This window comes from Hirundo rustica, chromosome 2, assembly GCF_015227805.2.
Source record: "Hirundo rustica isolate bHirRus1 chromosome 2, bHirRus1.pri.v3, whole genome shotgun sequence".
Taxonomy (NCBI): domain Eukaryota; kingdom Metazoa; phylum Chordata; class Aves; order Passeriformes; family Hirundinidae; genus Hirundo; species Hirundo rustica.
In genome coordinates this window covers 76,080,701-76,095,200 of record NC_053451.1, presented here as the reverse complement: position 1 = coordinate 76,095,200, position 14,500 = coordinate 76,080,701, and the positions used below count along the sequence as shown (strand labels likewise).

The 14,500-nt window shown below is 36.4% G+C and overlaps 1 protein-coding gene across 5 annotated transcripts in view; it reads right to left on the bottom strand.

Moving 5' to 3' along the window:
* Positions 1-8,561: 8,561 nt before the first annotated feature.
* GPC5 (glypican 5) overlaps positions 8,562-14,500 on the bottom strand; it is a 606,863-nt gene continuing 600,924 nt past the window's right edge. For 4 of the 5 annotated variants that reach the window (XM_040057160.2, XM_040057161.2, XM_040057163.2 and 1 more), the window contains one exon: positions 8,562-10,677. In XM_040057160.2, coding sequence (XP_039913094.1) covers positions 10,517-10,677 — 161 coding nt within the window. In that variant the 3' untranslated portion in view covers positions 8,562-10,516. The remainder of the gene's footprint in view (positions 10,678-14,500) is intronic. The other variant, XM_040057162.2, reaches the window with a different exon arrangement.

The window sequence follows — 14,500 nt, the reverse complement described above, 5'->3', positions numbered from 1 at the left end:
CTCCTTATTTGCCTAAATGTGCTAAAGCTGAAATATCTCCTAATCACCTTATCAGTTCCTTGGCTCCTCTGACAATATTCCCTGAAAAAGGAGGGCAGTTCACATAATTAAATTTATACTTCTTTTCTAGGGTCTCTGATAAAGGATCTCTTATTTTCTAGGATAGAGACTAGGGTTTCTAATAAAATATTTGGTATCACATTAATAAATGAAACTAGAGTGAAAGTGGAAAAGATCACTGAGATTAAGTGCATGGAAAAAGAAATGCCAAACATTACAGCCTACAAAAATATATATGATGGTTATATGGAGAGTGTAACCTATCTAGCCAGTTAGCAATGGGAGAAAAAATGTTGTTTCATTCTGAGACTGAACAGTGCCTGGGCTATTTGAACTTACGGAATGTTTCTTGACTTATCCTCAAGTGTTTGATACCTGTTTAATAACGGGTTTTCTAAACATTTTGAGCAATAAAATGCCCTCTGAAGAAGAATCAGAAATTGCAAGTTGTATGCTGGATCATGGAGTTGGAAAGAAGCTGTGAACAGGTGTGACTGGGAAGGACCTCTGACATGTAGTTCCCCACTAGCTGAGTCAATCCAAATCATATAATCTCTTCTCTAAACATATCCAGGTCTATATGAAAAACACAATGTTTAGGTTTGGGGTTTTAATGTTTTTCCCATTTGCTTCATCAGGAAATCTGATTAATAAGTTCAGTTCTCTGAATTAAGATTATTCTTCTAATTTCTCAACCCGAGTCAATTAAAATGACCAATTGATGCTAAATAAAGTATCTGTATGGAAGGAAAGGCTGAATTTTGCATACCAGCAATAGCATCCCATACCCAATGTCATGGCTGCCTTTCCTTCATCACAGTAATTTTTAAGCATTAATTTTTGAAGTAGACTCTTCAAGATTAATAACATTGGAATACCCCTTCAGTAGGTCAAGAACAAACCTACAAAGAAGCAGATCTGCTCTGCAATTCCACAGTTGGATTAGAAAAAAGTGCTAAAATTGACAATTATATAGAACAGTAAATAAAATTAGCATGCAAAAATAGCAATAAAGTATAATGTGAGAGAGAAAACAAAACACTTATGCAGTTGTGGGGATGAACTATATGCATACCAGTTTGTGGTTATAGAGGTGTGCTTTCATCTGTATTGCCAGAGAACAGACACAGTTCATACTTGTGCAGGGATTTAAAAAGCATTTAGGGCAACATTGTTTTGCATGTTAATTACTACTTTCACCCACTGTTGTTTAAGTTTTACTGGAAAAAATAAGAACAATGGATATTGACAACACTGGAACTTTTTCAGAGTCAAATCGCCTTTGAAACCAGATGTTTCATGCACTTATAAGCAATGTTTTTTTGTTGAAGATTGGTACATAGGCTCCTGATTGAAATAGCTATGAAGTATGCTTTAGAGATGAAAATACAAAAGTAAATATTTTTATCATCTTTCTTTCCTGAGTGTTCAATCAGTTACATGTTGCCTTTTGTTTCTAAAACAGAAAGAGTCTCTTCCAAAATTGTCTTATGACTTAAAGGAAAGAAACCATTTGTTAAATAAAAATATTTTAAAAAAAAAAAAAAAACAAAAAAACCCAAAAAACAACACCCAAAAAAGATTGTGCTACTGATCATTATCTGCTTGCTTACATATAGAGGCAAGTGTATAGATATAGATACACATATTTACTTCTCTAATTTCAGGTGAAAGTAGTTCTTGGCTAGAGTTTCAATGCTCAGACCTCTGATTCCCATTAAAAGAGAGCTTCTACTAGCTCCAGAGAAATTATTGGTTCCTCTGTCCTGGAGATTTCTGTCTTCAGCAGTGATATGAGTGTTTGTACTTGCCACAGCAATTTAGACCCTAATGTGTTTCTGCAAATTGCTAGGCTGTAAGCTGTAGCAACTCAGGAGCAGACATGATACATTCTAGGGGGACCACAATAGCTTTTAGAGGCAATAACAAAAACGCTTCCCCACCATCAGAGCTCAGAGACAGTGAATTTGTTCACAGAGAGTATGAAATCTCACTTGTCTTGTCTCTAGACTGTGTCAGGATTTTATCTGGGAACAATTACACCCAAAATGCAGAAACCACTTAGGGAACAGGAATGAGATTTCTCAGGATGTCCATCACAGATTTCTAACTATTGAAATAACATAATGTTGGAGGATTTTTGTTGTTGTTTTTGTTTTGGTTCTGGTTTTGGGTTTGGTTTGGCTCTGGTTTTGGCTATGATTTTATTGATCAATCAGTAAATTTATCATAAACCAGTATGGTTTCAACATTTTGTATTACATTAAGATAAAACCAAAGATAAAATGTTATTAGACACAAGCAAATTTCTCTTGCCTATGGTACAGAATGGTTTATTTTCTTTGTTTTTACATATCTACATTTGAAACAGAACTGGTCATAGCTTAGATAAGCAAGTATGTTCATGGGTTTCATAAACTCTCAAATACAATTTTGACTTCCAGTAGTTTTCCAGTAATGCATAGAGTCCCTTTCCCTTGCTTTCTTACATTAAAAAGAAAAGAACACTTCCATAATAATTTTTACTTAGTTTCAACACTACTTAGTTTCAAATTTTAAAGAGTTTTAGGCCCATGCTACTGTATAAGGTTATATAGTAGATCCAGATGGTGCCTGAATATCAGGGGATGTAGAGGACCAGTCCTTCTAGGGTAAGTATTCAAATTCCCTGTGCAGGTAATGAAGACTTTAGAAGTTTTTGTTCTGGAAGGAAAAGGTTGAAGGACTTAACTGTATTGAATCCAGTGTTGTATTTTTTTTCTCTTGTAAGTTCACATATTAGTTATTAGAGAGCCTTGAACTAATCTCTTCTTTCCCAGAAGAGACCTGTGTGATCCTAGATTCCTTTCTCAGGATGAGAGGAATCACACTTTCAAGGTGACCCTTTGATCCTGATGACTCAGTTGATCTGGCCACACTGTGGTGGGTGTCTCAGACCACCCTGGTATAAGTGTGCAGCCTTGGAACATGGCATTGCCATGGCTAAAGTGGCCATTACTGGCTTTGTATGGATTTTGCAAGGCCTCCAGACTGGCACTCCTCAGACTGGCTGTCTGAATGTTTCTTTAGTTGCCTGCAGCTTTGTTTTTCTCACTTTGGCTGTGATAAGAGGGTTTTTTCCTGACTGACATGATTACTATGGCAGGTTTGGTTTACTTTCATTCATCTTTGCATGAGACAGTAATAGTTTTATATAGATTGTTGTAACAAGCAGTTATTCCATGTACAATGGGATATTTATGACTCTAAGACAATGCTGTAACATAGAGTAATAGAGGCTTAGGGCAAGAGCAGAGAACAACAGACACATATTGTGCTGTAGAGGAAGTACAGACATGGGATGCCAAAAGACGGGACAGAGATGGTACTGAAGACCCGTAAGCTATAAACAACCATCCCATGGTCTTTGAAGAAATGCAGCTCTGGAACAGGAAAAAACTTGTTGTAAGTGTAACAAAGAGAACCAAGAGGTAACATATAATTTATGTAAATGGCACCATATATATTAGACTTAGATGTAATCTGGAGAAACAGATGAATGAAGACCAAAGGTACAAAAGCATGTTAGCAAACATAATGACAAAATCAATCCTGAAGTGAGAAAGAATAAAGCATCAATGTCATATTCCTCCCTTCAAAGGACCCCAGATGCTGACCACCCAACATAACTTCTCTTCTGCAGTCTTAAATTGCCAGTTTTAAGACCCATACAAAGAGTGGAAGGCTGACTATAAAATTATTTTAAAAAAGATAAAAATGATGTAGTTTTTTTAGGAATTCCCCCCAGGGGACCTATCACCTGAAGCCCTCTCCCTGAGATTTTGCAATCTGGGAGGGCTCCTGGAGTGACAGACTGGCTGCCCCAGAGTCGGGGGTGGGGCAGGGGGAGGGGTGGGGGAGAGGGGGCGGGCAGAGGGGATGGACAAAGATAGGTGGGGGGTGGGATGATTGACACAAAACACCTCATTATACAGAAAACACAAAAGGGAATGGACAGTTACAAAACTGGGGATACAGTGAAATGAACCATAACATAAACATCTTATAAAAACCTAACAAAACACTTCTTGCACTGCCACACAGGCTGGTATTGTTCTGAAACTAAAAATAACATAATTTTTATAGCTTGCTAAAGATATACATGACAAGCAACATTTATGCTTCAGGATGATGTTGCTTTTTACTTTTATGAAGTCCTGGTATTCCTTTTTTTTAATACAGAGTGTGAAATACATGGGTTTCATGAACACTTCTCTTTGCCAAAAAGGCAGGGATGTAAACAGACATGAAAAATATTTTTAACAGCCATCACAAAGTTGTTACCTACACTTATAAAGTGAACCGAAAGTAAACAAGAAAGCACATTCTATATAATACCGATACCCTATAGACAGATACAGGGGACAAAGAAGAGAAATTACTCACAGTAAGGCAAACAGACCTATGTATCAAGCAGTATGCTTTTACCCATCAACAAAAGAGATCTGTTATACATTTTCATGTGTGTCATGTATAAAATCAGACTTAACTAGTTGATTTTTTTAATGGCCATATCCTGCTTTACATACTGAAGTATGAATCTTTGGACATAATGCAGTTATGAAAACAATTTTTCAGTATGTTTCATGTTCTTTAAGTTATTATTTTCTTGTTATTTTTTTTGTCCCTAATGTTGTGTCCACCTGCTATAAATATGTTGCTAAAATTCCATTCACACTATGGCCACACCATCTGTTGGTCCAGTGGCATTGTCTTTGAAGATGCAAGGTGTGGATCAAGTTGATGCTTTGAGTCAGAAATACCCCGATAAGTTTCACTGTGTGATCCTGTAAACTCTTGTGCCAGCTCAAATGGGAAGGAGAGCGACATTGAGAGGAGCTGGAAAATCAGAAATTGCCACAGAGAAAGACCTCCATGTGACTTACATTCAAGAGAGTAACAACTGATTTGGACTGCTTGACAAACCTGGAGAGACTCTGTTGTGACACCTAAATTAGGCATGCACAGCAGGTGATCTTAGCACAGCCCTCTGCACTGCGAGGGGTGATGAGATGCATCGACCGAGTCCTCCCAGCCACAGAAGCTCAGCATGAGCTTCCTCTTCAATGTGAACTGGAAAAGAGCCTCATGGGGTATCAGGTATACTGTCTGCAGCAGTTCACATTAAAAAGTACTAAAATAAATAGAAAGACAAAGTTTCTAACTGCCTGAAATGCAAATATTTTCTCCCCAAATTTGTTCATGCATCATCAGGAAGAAAAAATTAAGAGTTAAAAATTAATTAATATTTTGCTGAGATCTTCAAGAACAGAATCTGGATTTTTCTGGAGTCATTAGCTTTTTTAGTGTAATATAATTAGAAACAACATTTATTTTAATTCCTATTATAATCGGTGGTGACTCAGAGGACATGGAAAAGCACACGGAAAAGCACTCCATTTTCTAAATGAGATTAATTCTTACGCAATTATTTCAGAGAAGAACAGAATATAAAAAAAATGAATAAAGATAGTTTCAACTATATATTTTAATTTACTATCCTGAGAAGATAACATGGAAATAATAAGGTTAATCTGGAACCATCAATAGTTTAGTTTAAATCCTGTTATAATCTGAATAAAATAATAATATTATTTTAACATATAAATATTCAGGTACAAAGTAGTAAAGAAGTTATATGCATATCTATCTATAGAAAGAAATAAAAATATAACCTTTTACATAACTGTAATTATGCATCATCTTTTATTAGTCATGTAAGGAACAATATTTACTTTCCAAGAAAACAGGTGCTTCTTTTTCTCTTTCACCAGATACACGCAGGAAAAGTTGTCACCTTGAAATGTTTATTCAAAGTGCTAGGACATTAGTCATGAGAATAAGTACTCCAGTCAGTACCTTTTCCTCAGGAGATACAAGTACATTTAAAAACACAGGTACATCTACAGAAAATAGAAAAGGAAAGTGAAGAATTATAAAATCATTTAGCCTGGAAAAGAACCTTAAGATCCTCTAGTTCAACTGTTAAGCCAGCACTGCCAAGTCTGCCACTAAATCATGTCCTTAAGTGCCACATTTACACATCTTTTAAATATCTCTGTGGATGGTGATTCCACCACCTCACTGAGCAGTCCATTCCAATGTGTAACAACCCTTTCTATGAAGAAATCACTCCTGATATACAGTCTAAACCTTTCTTGGCACAGCTTGAGGCTTTGTCCTCTTATTCTGTCACTGGCTGCCTGGGAGAAGAGGCTGACCCCCACCTTCGTACAACCCCTTCTGTGGTATTTGTAGTGTGATAGATCTCCTCTGAGCCTCCTTTCCTCTAGGCTAAACAATCCCAGCTCCCTCAGACACTCCAGAACAGTCACCAGCTCCCTTGCGCTTCTCTGGACACACTGTGGCACCTCAATCTTTCTAGATTGACCTAGGGCTTCCTGAAAAACCAGTAAAGGACAATCATCTGCGGGCTGTACTCAGGGAGGCAGCAGGCTTCCCTAACAAATGGGTATGTGCTACATATAGGGCCTCTCTTGAGCTCAGGGTTGAAGAGGATTATCTTGATTTTAAAGAAAAAAATAATACAGATTACTGAAGTGCTGTATTTTTTAGAATTATTCTTTTCCCGGAATGTTATTGTAAGTGACCAGGCTGTCCTCTAAGAAACTAATCCTTACAAAGCTCTCTTATTTTATGGTTGCCATTAAAAAAATAAAAAATAAAAAAAATGTACCAAGACCAGGTACACAACTCTAATATTGCAATTTTAATATGATCAGTCTCTGAGTGAGTGTCTGTCTGAGAAATAGTGCACTTTGAGTAAAGCATTCCTATTTTAGACCATAACAGTTACAACACATGAAAAGTTTATTTAAAAGAAGGCAAAATAAAGCCAAAATCTTATTTACCAAATGTTCTGGGAAATATGGAGAAGATTTAGACTGTTAAAAATGCCCCAGTCTAAACAAATGAAAGGAAACAGAAGGAAACAAGACCTACGTGTCATTTCTCAGGTCATCTGAGGAGCTCAGAGGCATCTCTGTGCAGCCTGTGTGACCTCATGTTGGGAAAACTACTGCATGCCCAGGTGATTGACCCAGACTGACTCACATACACAGAGTGTACAGCCCACCATTTTACATGGATGCAGGTGGTCTTATACTCCATTAGCACAATCTCCAGCTTAACCTTTTTCTTCCTATTTCTCATCTTGTCTTCTCTAAAACATTGTTCATGTTTCTATTCAGGGCTATTCCTCTTTCCATTGTTTGCTTTAGCATAACACAGCAACACTGGGTTTTTTGGTCTTTCCTCACCTCTGCCCCTTCCCCCCCCCCACCTCCCCCCCACCTTCCAAATGCGAAGCTATATAACACTGAATTTCCCTGAATTTCCACTTTCATGCAATAGTACCTCCCTTGCAAGGTGACCTTGGGACAGATCCTTCTTCCTTCTCCTTGCTCTCACCTGTTTTGATGATTATATAATAGTTCTTTAAGAAACTAGAATATTTCTTTGTAGGATGGTAGATTTAAAGAAAAAGTCTTGATACAGCTTGGCAGATGCATGAGTCTGAGCAATGATGTGGAGTGTGTGGTGATGCCTACAGACAGATGAAACAGGAGGGTGAATGAGGAGACATGGCAGAGTAGCATGTGAGAAATCTTCAGACCTGCCACAATTATTCAGATTTCTACAAGTTTGTTCGTATCTGTCTGGGAAGGAGAAACCTAATTTTCCGCTCCAAAAGGAATCTTAGAAATTATTCTGTGTAGGTACAGTGTTGAAGATAATGGCAGTAGACCAAGAAAATGAAAAGAAAGGAGTATTCCAGACTAGTAATTAACATATACCTGAGGAGATCTTAGGACTAATTACTATCAGTCTTTGAAAATGAGGCTTGGGTTTCCCAGATTCCATGAAGTAAACTACTATTCCTGGACTACCTGTCTTTGTAAGGTCTTGAACAACACACAAAAGTTAAGAATGGAAACCAAGTGCTTCAGGATATAAATAAAATTCTGAGTAATGAGTTACTGTGGATTTTTTCCTGCATTTCTGTGTCTCCCTTTCAAAGCTTTATTCCATTTTCATTGAAGTGACTGATACTGGCCACTGTTAAAAAAAAAAATTGCTGAACTGGATTGACTACTAGTGTGACTTGACATTACAAAGGGAAAGAATGAATTCACATTTTCTTTCCCTGAATTTTAAATGTCATAATTTCAAGTAAAAAAGACAAGTGAATTTGAAAGATTGATTTACAAAATATGCTACAGAAAAAAGAGGTCAAGCAAAATGTACACAACTGGCATACATGCCTGATGATGATGTTTATCTGGGAATGGAATTGTTCATAGGAATGTTCACTTACCTTTCTAAATTTTATATCTGTTTATCTATTTGTCATACTGTATGCTATACTGTGTGTGTTAATGAGTAACATATACATTTGGGAATAAAAATATTTATGTATGTTTCTTTATACTAGTCTCATATAAGAGTAACATCTTTTGTCTAGAAGGAATTCTAGTTATTGTATGAATACCTACCTTACTGTACAGGTTGTTATTTTTCCTCTTGTAAAATACTCTACAGGAGAAATAGTGACAAAATATTCTTAAATACTTCCTGGTTAAAATGACACAGGAATTAGACATGGCAGAAGAATCAAATTTTAAAACAGCAATACATAATGTACCATTAGGACTGCAGGACATTTTTGCTGGCCTCATTTTATGAAGCATAAGAACATGAGCTGGGATTGTCATGATTCAGGTTTGCATTCATGCATCACCACTCCAACCAGGTATCTAAGCTACCAATAATATTGATGGAGGATTGGTGTGTGATTCATGGGCCCACATGTAAATGTCTAGATCTGTCTGAGTTAAGAATGTCCCACTTAGCTGCCAGCTGCCACTCCCCATGGATCCCATTTAAGAAACCCTCTGGAATATCCCATAAATCCTGCATCAAAAATGCCGGTCCCCTGAGGATGTCTTGAATACTTCAAGAATACTTCAATACTTTGGTGGCACCAGCCTTTTTTTCAGGCAACTGAGCTGTTTATTTGGGTCTCTCTCTATGTATGAGCTGAGAAATGCGCTGGGCTTCACTGACTGTTCTGACAGAGGGCTTTGGTCACTTGCCCAAAGACCTGGGGTCGTTCAGAACAGTAGTGGACACCAGGTGGATTTTTTCAGCATCACAACTGGCACTCATTGCTGGTGTTTTATGGAGCACATAAGTAAATATCCGTATATTGACATATATGTTGATACCTTAATCCAACACTGAATCTTAACCTTGCTGTTATCCCTAAGTAAAAGGCAACAATCATACATATATAGTATATAACATATAGGCTTTTCTGAACTATTAAAAATAATTCTGAATTCAGAGGGACCCTGACAGACTGAAGAATTGGCTTGACAGGAAGCTCAGAAAGTTCAAGAAAAGGATATGCCAAATCCTCCTCCTGGGGCAGAATAACCTCATATACCTGTACAGGTTGGCGCCTTCTGGGTGAAAAGCAGCTTTGCAGAGAAAGACCTTGTCTTACTAATGGACAACAAGCTGAAAAAGAGCCCACGCTGGGCCTTTGCAGCAAAGACAACCAACTACCTTCTGGGCTGAATCAGGAAAAATGTCAGCAGGTCATGGAAGGTGATCCTTCCTCTCTGTTCTGCACTCGTGAGACATATCTACAGTGTCTGGGCTCTCAGGGACAGTGGCAAGAGAGACATGCACATAGAGAATGGATTCCTGCAAAGGGCCATGAAGATTTTTAAGGTACAGAAACAAATCTTATACAAGTAGTGGCTGAGGCAGCTGAGTCTATTTGGCCTGGAGAAGATGCAGAGCAGGATCTTTTGAAAATGGGTAAATACATGAAAAAGTGAGCAAAGAAGATGGAGCCAAACTCTTATCTGTGGTGCCATGACAGGACTCAGTGGGCACAATGGGCAAGAGGCACAAATCAAAATACAATAGCTAAAAAATATCTGCTAGGAGTGCTCAAGCACTGGAATAGTTAGCCCAGAGAGTCAGTCGAGTCTCCATCCTTGGAGAGATTTAAATACAAACTGAACTTGGTCTGCTATGAGCACAGGGTATGTCTAGATGATCTTCAGGGGCCTGGTCAAACTTGGTAATACTCTCTATTTTTCACAAATTGCTTTTAAGAGAAAGATTATCATAGACAACTTATTTTCAACATAAAGTATTAAAAAAGAAAACATGACTTTTTTTTACTATATGGGTGTTTTAAAAAAAACAGAGGTAAAATATTACACAAAACTCTTTGTTCATATTCAGGGCTACGATCAGTGGCTGATCTTATACAAGATACCATAAATATTGCTGTATTCACTAGATCCCTTATTCCAGGCTTGTGAGCGGGGATGAATAGATGACAATGAGATACATATATCAAGCCAGAAATAAGCAGTTACCAAAGACTGAGAAACAGTATTACCAAACTAATCAGCATAAATGTCATATAATCGGCCATTGCTGTACATCCTGCTCCAGTCGTGTCTAAAGTGTTGCCATCGTTGGTTTGATGGATTTGCTTTACGTCACTGAGGTTCGTCTTGTCTGGCATCCCTGCTGAGACAAATAAGAAAATACAGTATGATGCATGCCTTGTCACTGCTGGCAACATATTATTGCTAGAAAAAAATTAAATATCCTCAGCACACAGACTGTCACTGTATGGTTTCTAATTCTCATGTTACTGCCAAATTCAAATGCTTTATAATTACATCTAGAAATATGCACTATACTATATGGCTATTCATCGTTGAAAGCACTTCTGAGGTCTGCCAGCTCTGAACAAAGTTGTTCTTGTAGAAACATATCTCAACAAACATTGGCAGACTGAACAGTTTTGCAAGTCCCAGTAGTACATAAAAGTCCACTACTCACATATTTCTTGGACTTGAAGAAAAAAGAAAATAATTTAATGTGAAATTTCTTGTGTCTGGGTCCCAATATTATTGCAAAACAATGTATAACTCATGGAAGGTATGCAGAAAAAATGCTATATAAAACCTCCATTTTGGTACAATTTAAGCAGACTTTACAACACCGTAAGAAAAAATTCTAAAGCTAACTTTAAACAGGAACCCTTTTACTGAGTTCCCAGCTGAATATTTGTACTTTTTTTTTTTTTTTCCCCAGGGTAAATATTTTTCCACCTCAAAACAGTACTCCTATGGAACAAGGATGTTATCACACGTTATGTTTCCTCTGCCTGGTTAAACATTGGAAACAGAAGGTCTTGGAGAGACACTGAAATTTGGTAGCATTGTCAGCTGCTTGTATCTGCTATGCATGCTTGTAGACTAACTGTCTTATCCCATATAATAACTTGTGGCATGCCACTATCAATCAAAATTAACAAGTCTAAATTCAGTGTTATTACATACAACAAATATTGACATTGTAATTACACTGAGACTGAAAAAGGCTTCATATAAAGAAAAGTCAATATTTATGTAATTAGGTCAATACATATATAATTCAGAAGGTAAACTCTACTGCTGGAATAGCAGCATTAGAAAGAAGCTCAGCTCTACTGAGCTGATGTATTGATTTTACAGTCTGAGTTTCTGCATCAGTATTCATTGTTTAGGTGCTTCTTTCCTTTCTGTATCATTAGGAAAGATGAATAAACTAGTCAAATTTTTATTTATTATTCAAAGTGACTATAACAAAGTATAAATATTTTAGTCATGGTGTTATCGTCTTTGCTTAGCTGGTTTAAAAGAAGCTGCAGAAGACAGTAATTCTTAAAAAGAACATTTTTTTTGTGTATCCATTTAAAGTACTCTTTTCTGTAAAAGCAGTTTGAAAGCTGCTTTTTGTGAACTTCTGCTCTATGTACTCAAATATCCTTCCTGCAGCCTTGAAAAAAAAGCATTAAGGGAAGAGTCAGCTAAAGTCAAACATGCTGTCTGACAAAATCTGTTGGATGTTTTCTGAAAAAAAACTTCTAGAATGAATAAATCTTCCTTGCTGCTATACTAAGCAGTGTACCCTGCTATTTCATGTGGATTTATCGGTCCTAGTCTCTTGCCTGGAATTTGTGGAAAATTAGCTGTATGAGTACAATGCAAGTGGACATGCAAGATGGGAGAGCGACACAACAGTTGTTGAGAAGGAGGGAATGCAGCTTTTTCTCATCATGAACTTTCAGTAACCTATGTAGAAAAACATCAGTCAACCAATGCTTCACTGAAAGTATTTTGAGTGGATCATCACTATCAGGGTATATCAAGGGTTTTTTTTTCAGGAAAGTTTTTAATGTAGAGGAGAAGCAGGGGAAAAAAAAAAAAAGGGCTCTCATAATTTCTTCAGAGTTTTAGTGAGGTCTTCTCATGTTTTAAAAGATTAATTTCAGTAGACAGTGAAAAATTCAACTCTCGCCTACACAACAAAGCAGTTCAACAAGTGCTGTAGGTATAACAAAGTAGATTTTCCAAGTGTATTTACAGATATGCTGTCAGAGTAGTAAAACATTGGGCCTTATGCAGAACATAAATTGTAAAAGGTAATGAATCTAGAAATGAAATATATTCTTAGATCTTAAAGTTGAAGAAATAACCAGCTTCTGCTGAATGTTTTTTGAATCTGAAGACAATGTGACAAGAAAATAATCAATGACTGGACAGTCAGGTGCAATTTCTAGTGAAAATTTAATTTATGGAAAACAGCGATTTCTTTTGATGAGATTTTTTTTTTTCTTTTCTTTACAGTCTCAAATGAGAACTGCAGACTTTGGAAGTTCTCATGAAAGTAATGCTATTAAAAAAAAAAATTGTGGAGACCTACTTATATCTTTTCCTTTGATCAATCGAAATGCCATAAATCATTATATATAATCTCTGATCTTAAATGAATACACTGTTAGAATTGTAGTGTAATCATACAGCAAGCCTGTCACCTTGTCAGCCCCATAAATCTGTGCCACACTTTGACTTTATTGAAATAAGAAGTCCAAAAAATATGTATGGCTATCATCTGGTGAAAAAATCACTGAAAAGAAAAACACTCCTTTAAAACAGCCTATTTGAACAAAATTGTGCTATTTTTCTGGGGTCTTTTTAGGTAATTCTAATAAGTATAATTATAGTTTTAATTCCTGCACCTAGTCTATCCTTTTTATTTAAATTTGTGGCCCTGTTGTACATTTTAAATAAGGATTTTAAAGATTTATATCTTTAAACATACATTCCACATTTCATTAATCATAATCTGTAACAGAAGTGATCCTTTCCTGTAAATAAATTTAACGTTCATAGTTCACAGCATACTTGCAATGAGAGATATCCAATCATTTTCAGCAGAACAGACTAGCAAACTTTTTTGGTTTTATCCTCCTCACATTTCTGAAGCTGGAATTATGTTACAGAAAAGGCATTTAAGTTTCCCAAGTATTTCAGATTATCTCTAATAAATGTCTAGTTTAGTAATAAAATCATACTAGAACTAATATTTTGTCTGGAAAAAATGGTAAAATTCAGAAGTCTCATCTGAAATTCAGAGGGATTTTTTTTTTTTTTTTTTTTCCTGATGAAATTTATTATTTCAGCAGAGTAGAAGATAAATAACTTGGGAACTAAAATCCAAATACCATGTTTGCATAAGTCTACATAAAACAAAGCTGACAAGTATCACAGACGTGACCCCAGCATCAGCTCTGAGACTGTGTAAATAGCTGCAGTTTAAAGTATTGTTCTGCTTTGGTTTAGAAAAAAATAATCAGCAAAAGAATTTTTGCAAACATTTTAATTAATATTACAGCATCTCATCATTGTAAAACAGCTGCAGAGTATTTCTAAAACTTTTTAACATTTTCTAAACATATTTAAACCTGTGAGAGGCAGTGATACTGCCAGCTTTGAGAGCTGACCTGTTGTGTTCTCCAGAATACCTACAGCAACAATAGTATATCCCTCCAATACTCAGCAGGAACCTTTAGCCTTGGTTTGAAGAGTCAAACCTATAGTCATGGGAATCCATATTTGATATGGAAATTTTCTACTGAGGTTGTTAGAATATTACAAAAATAGGCTATGACTTTGGAGCAGTAGATGCTTGCCTAGCAAGGGCTAGGTTGGGACTTAAAGAATTTTAAAGGTTTAAAATGGAACATCCTCTGACTATGGCCTACTTTGAAACCAAACCAGAAGATGTTCATGTGAGAGTAATCTAAACCTAACCAGCTTCCTGTATTATCTTCTGACTGCTGAGCAACATAGAACTATCACAAGTTTTCAAGGAAAACTGAAGGTGCCAAATAAGCTTCTGTCATCATTACCTGGGACACAAACCCAGATAATATTTAAAGAAGAGGAAAAACTGGATTTTTCTTATGATGTTCTGGAAGATTCAGAATACAGATTTTCTTATGACCCTCAAATATGAG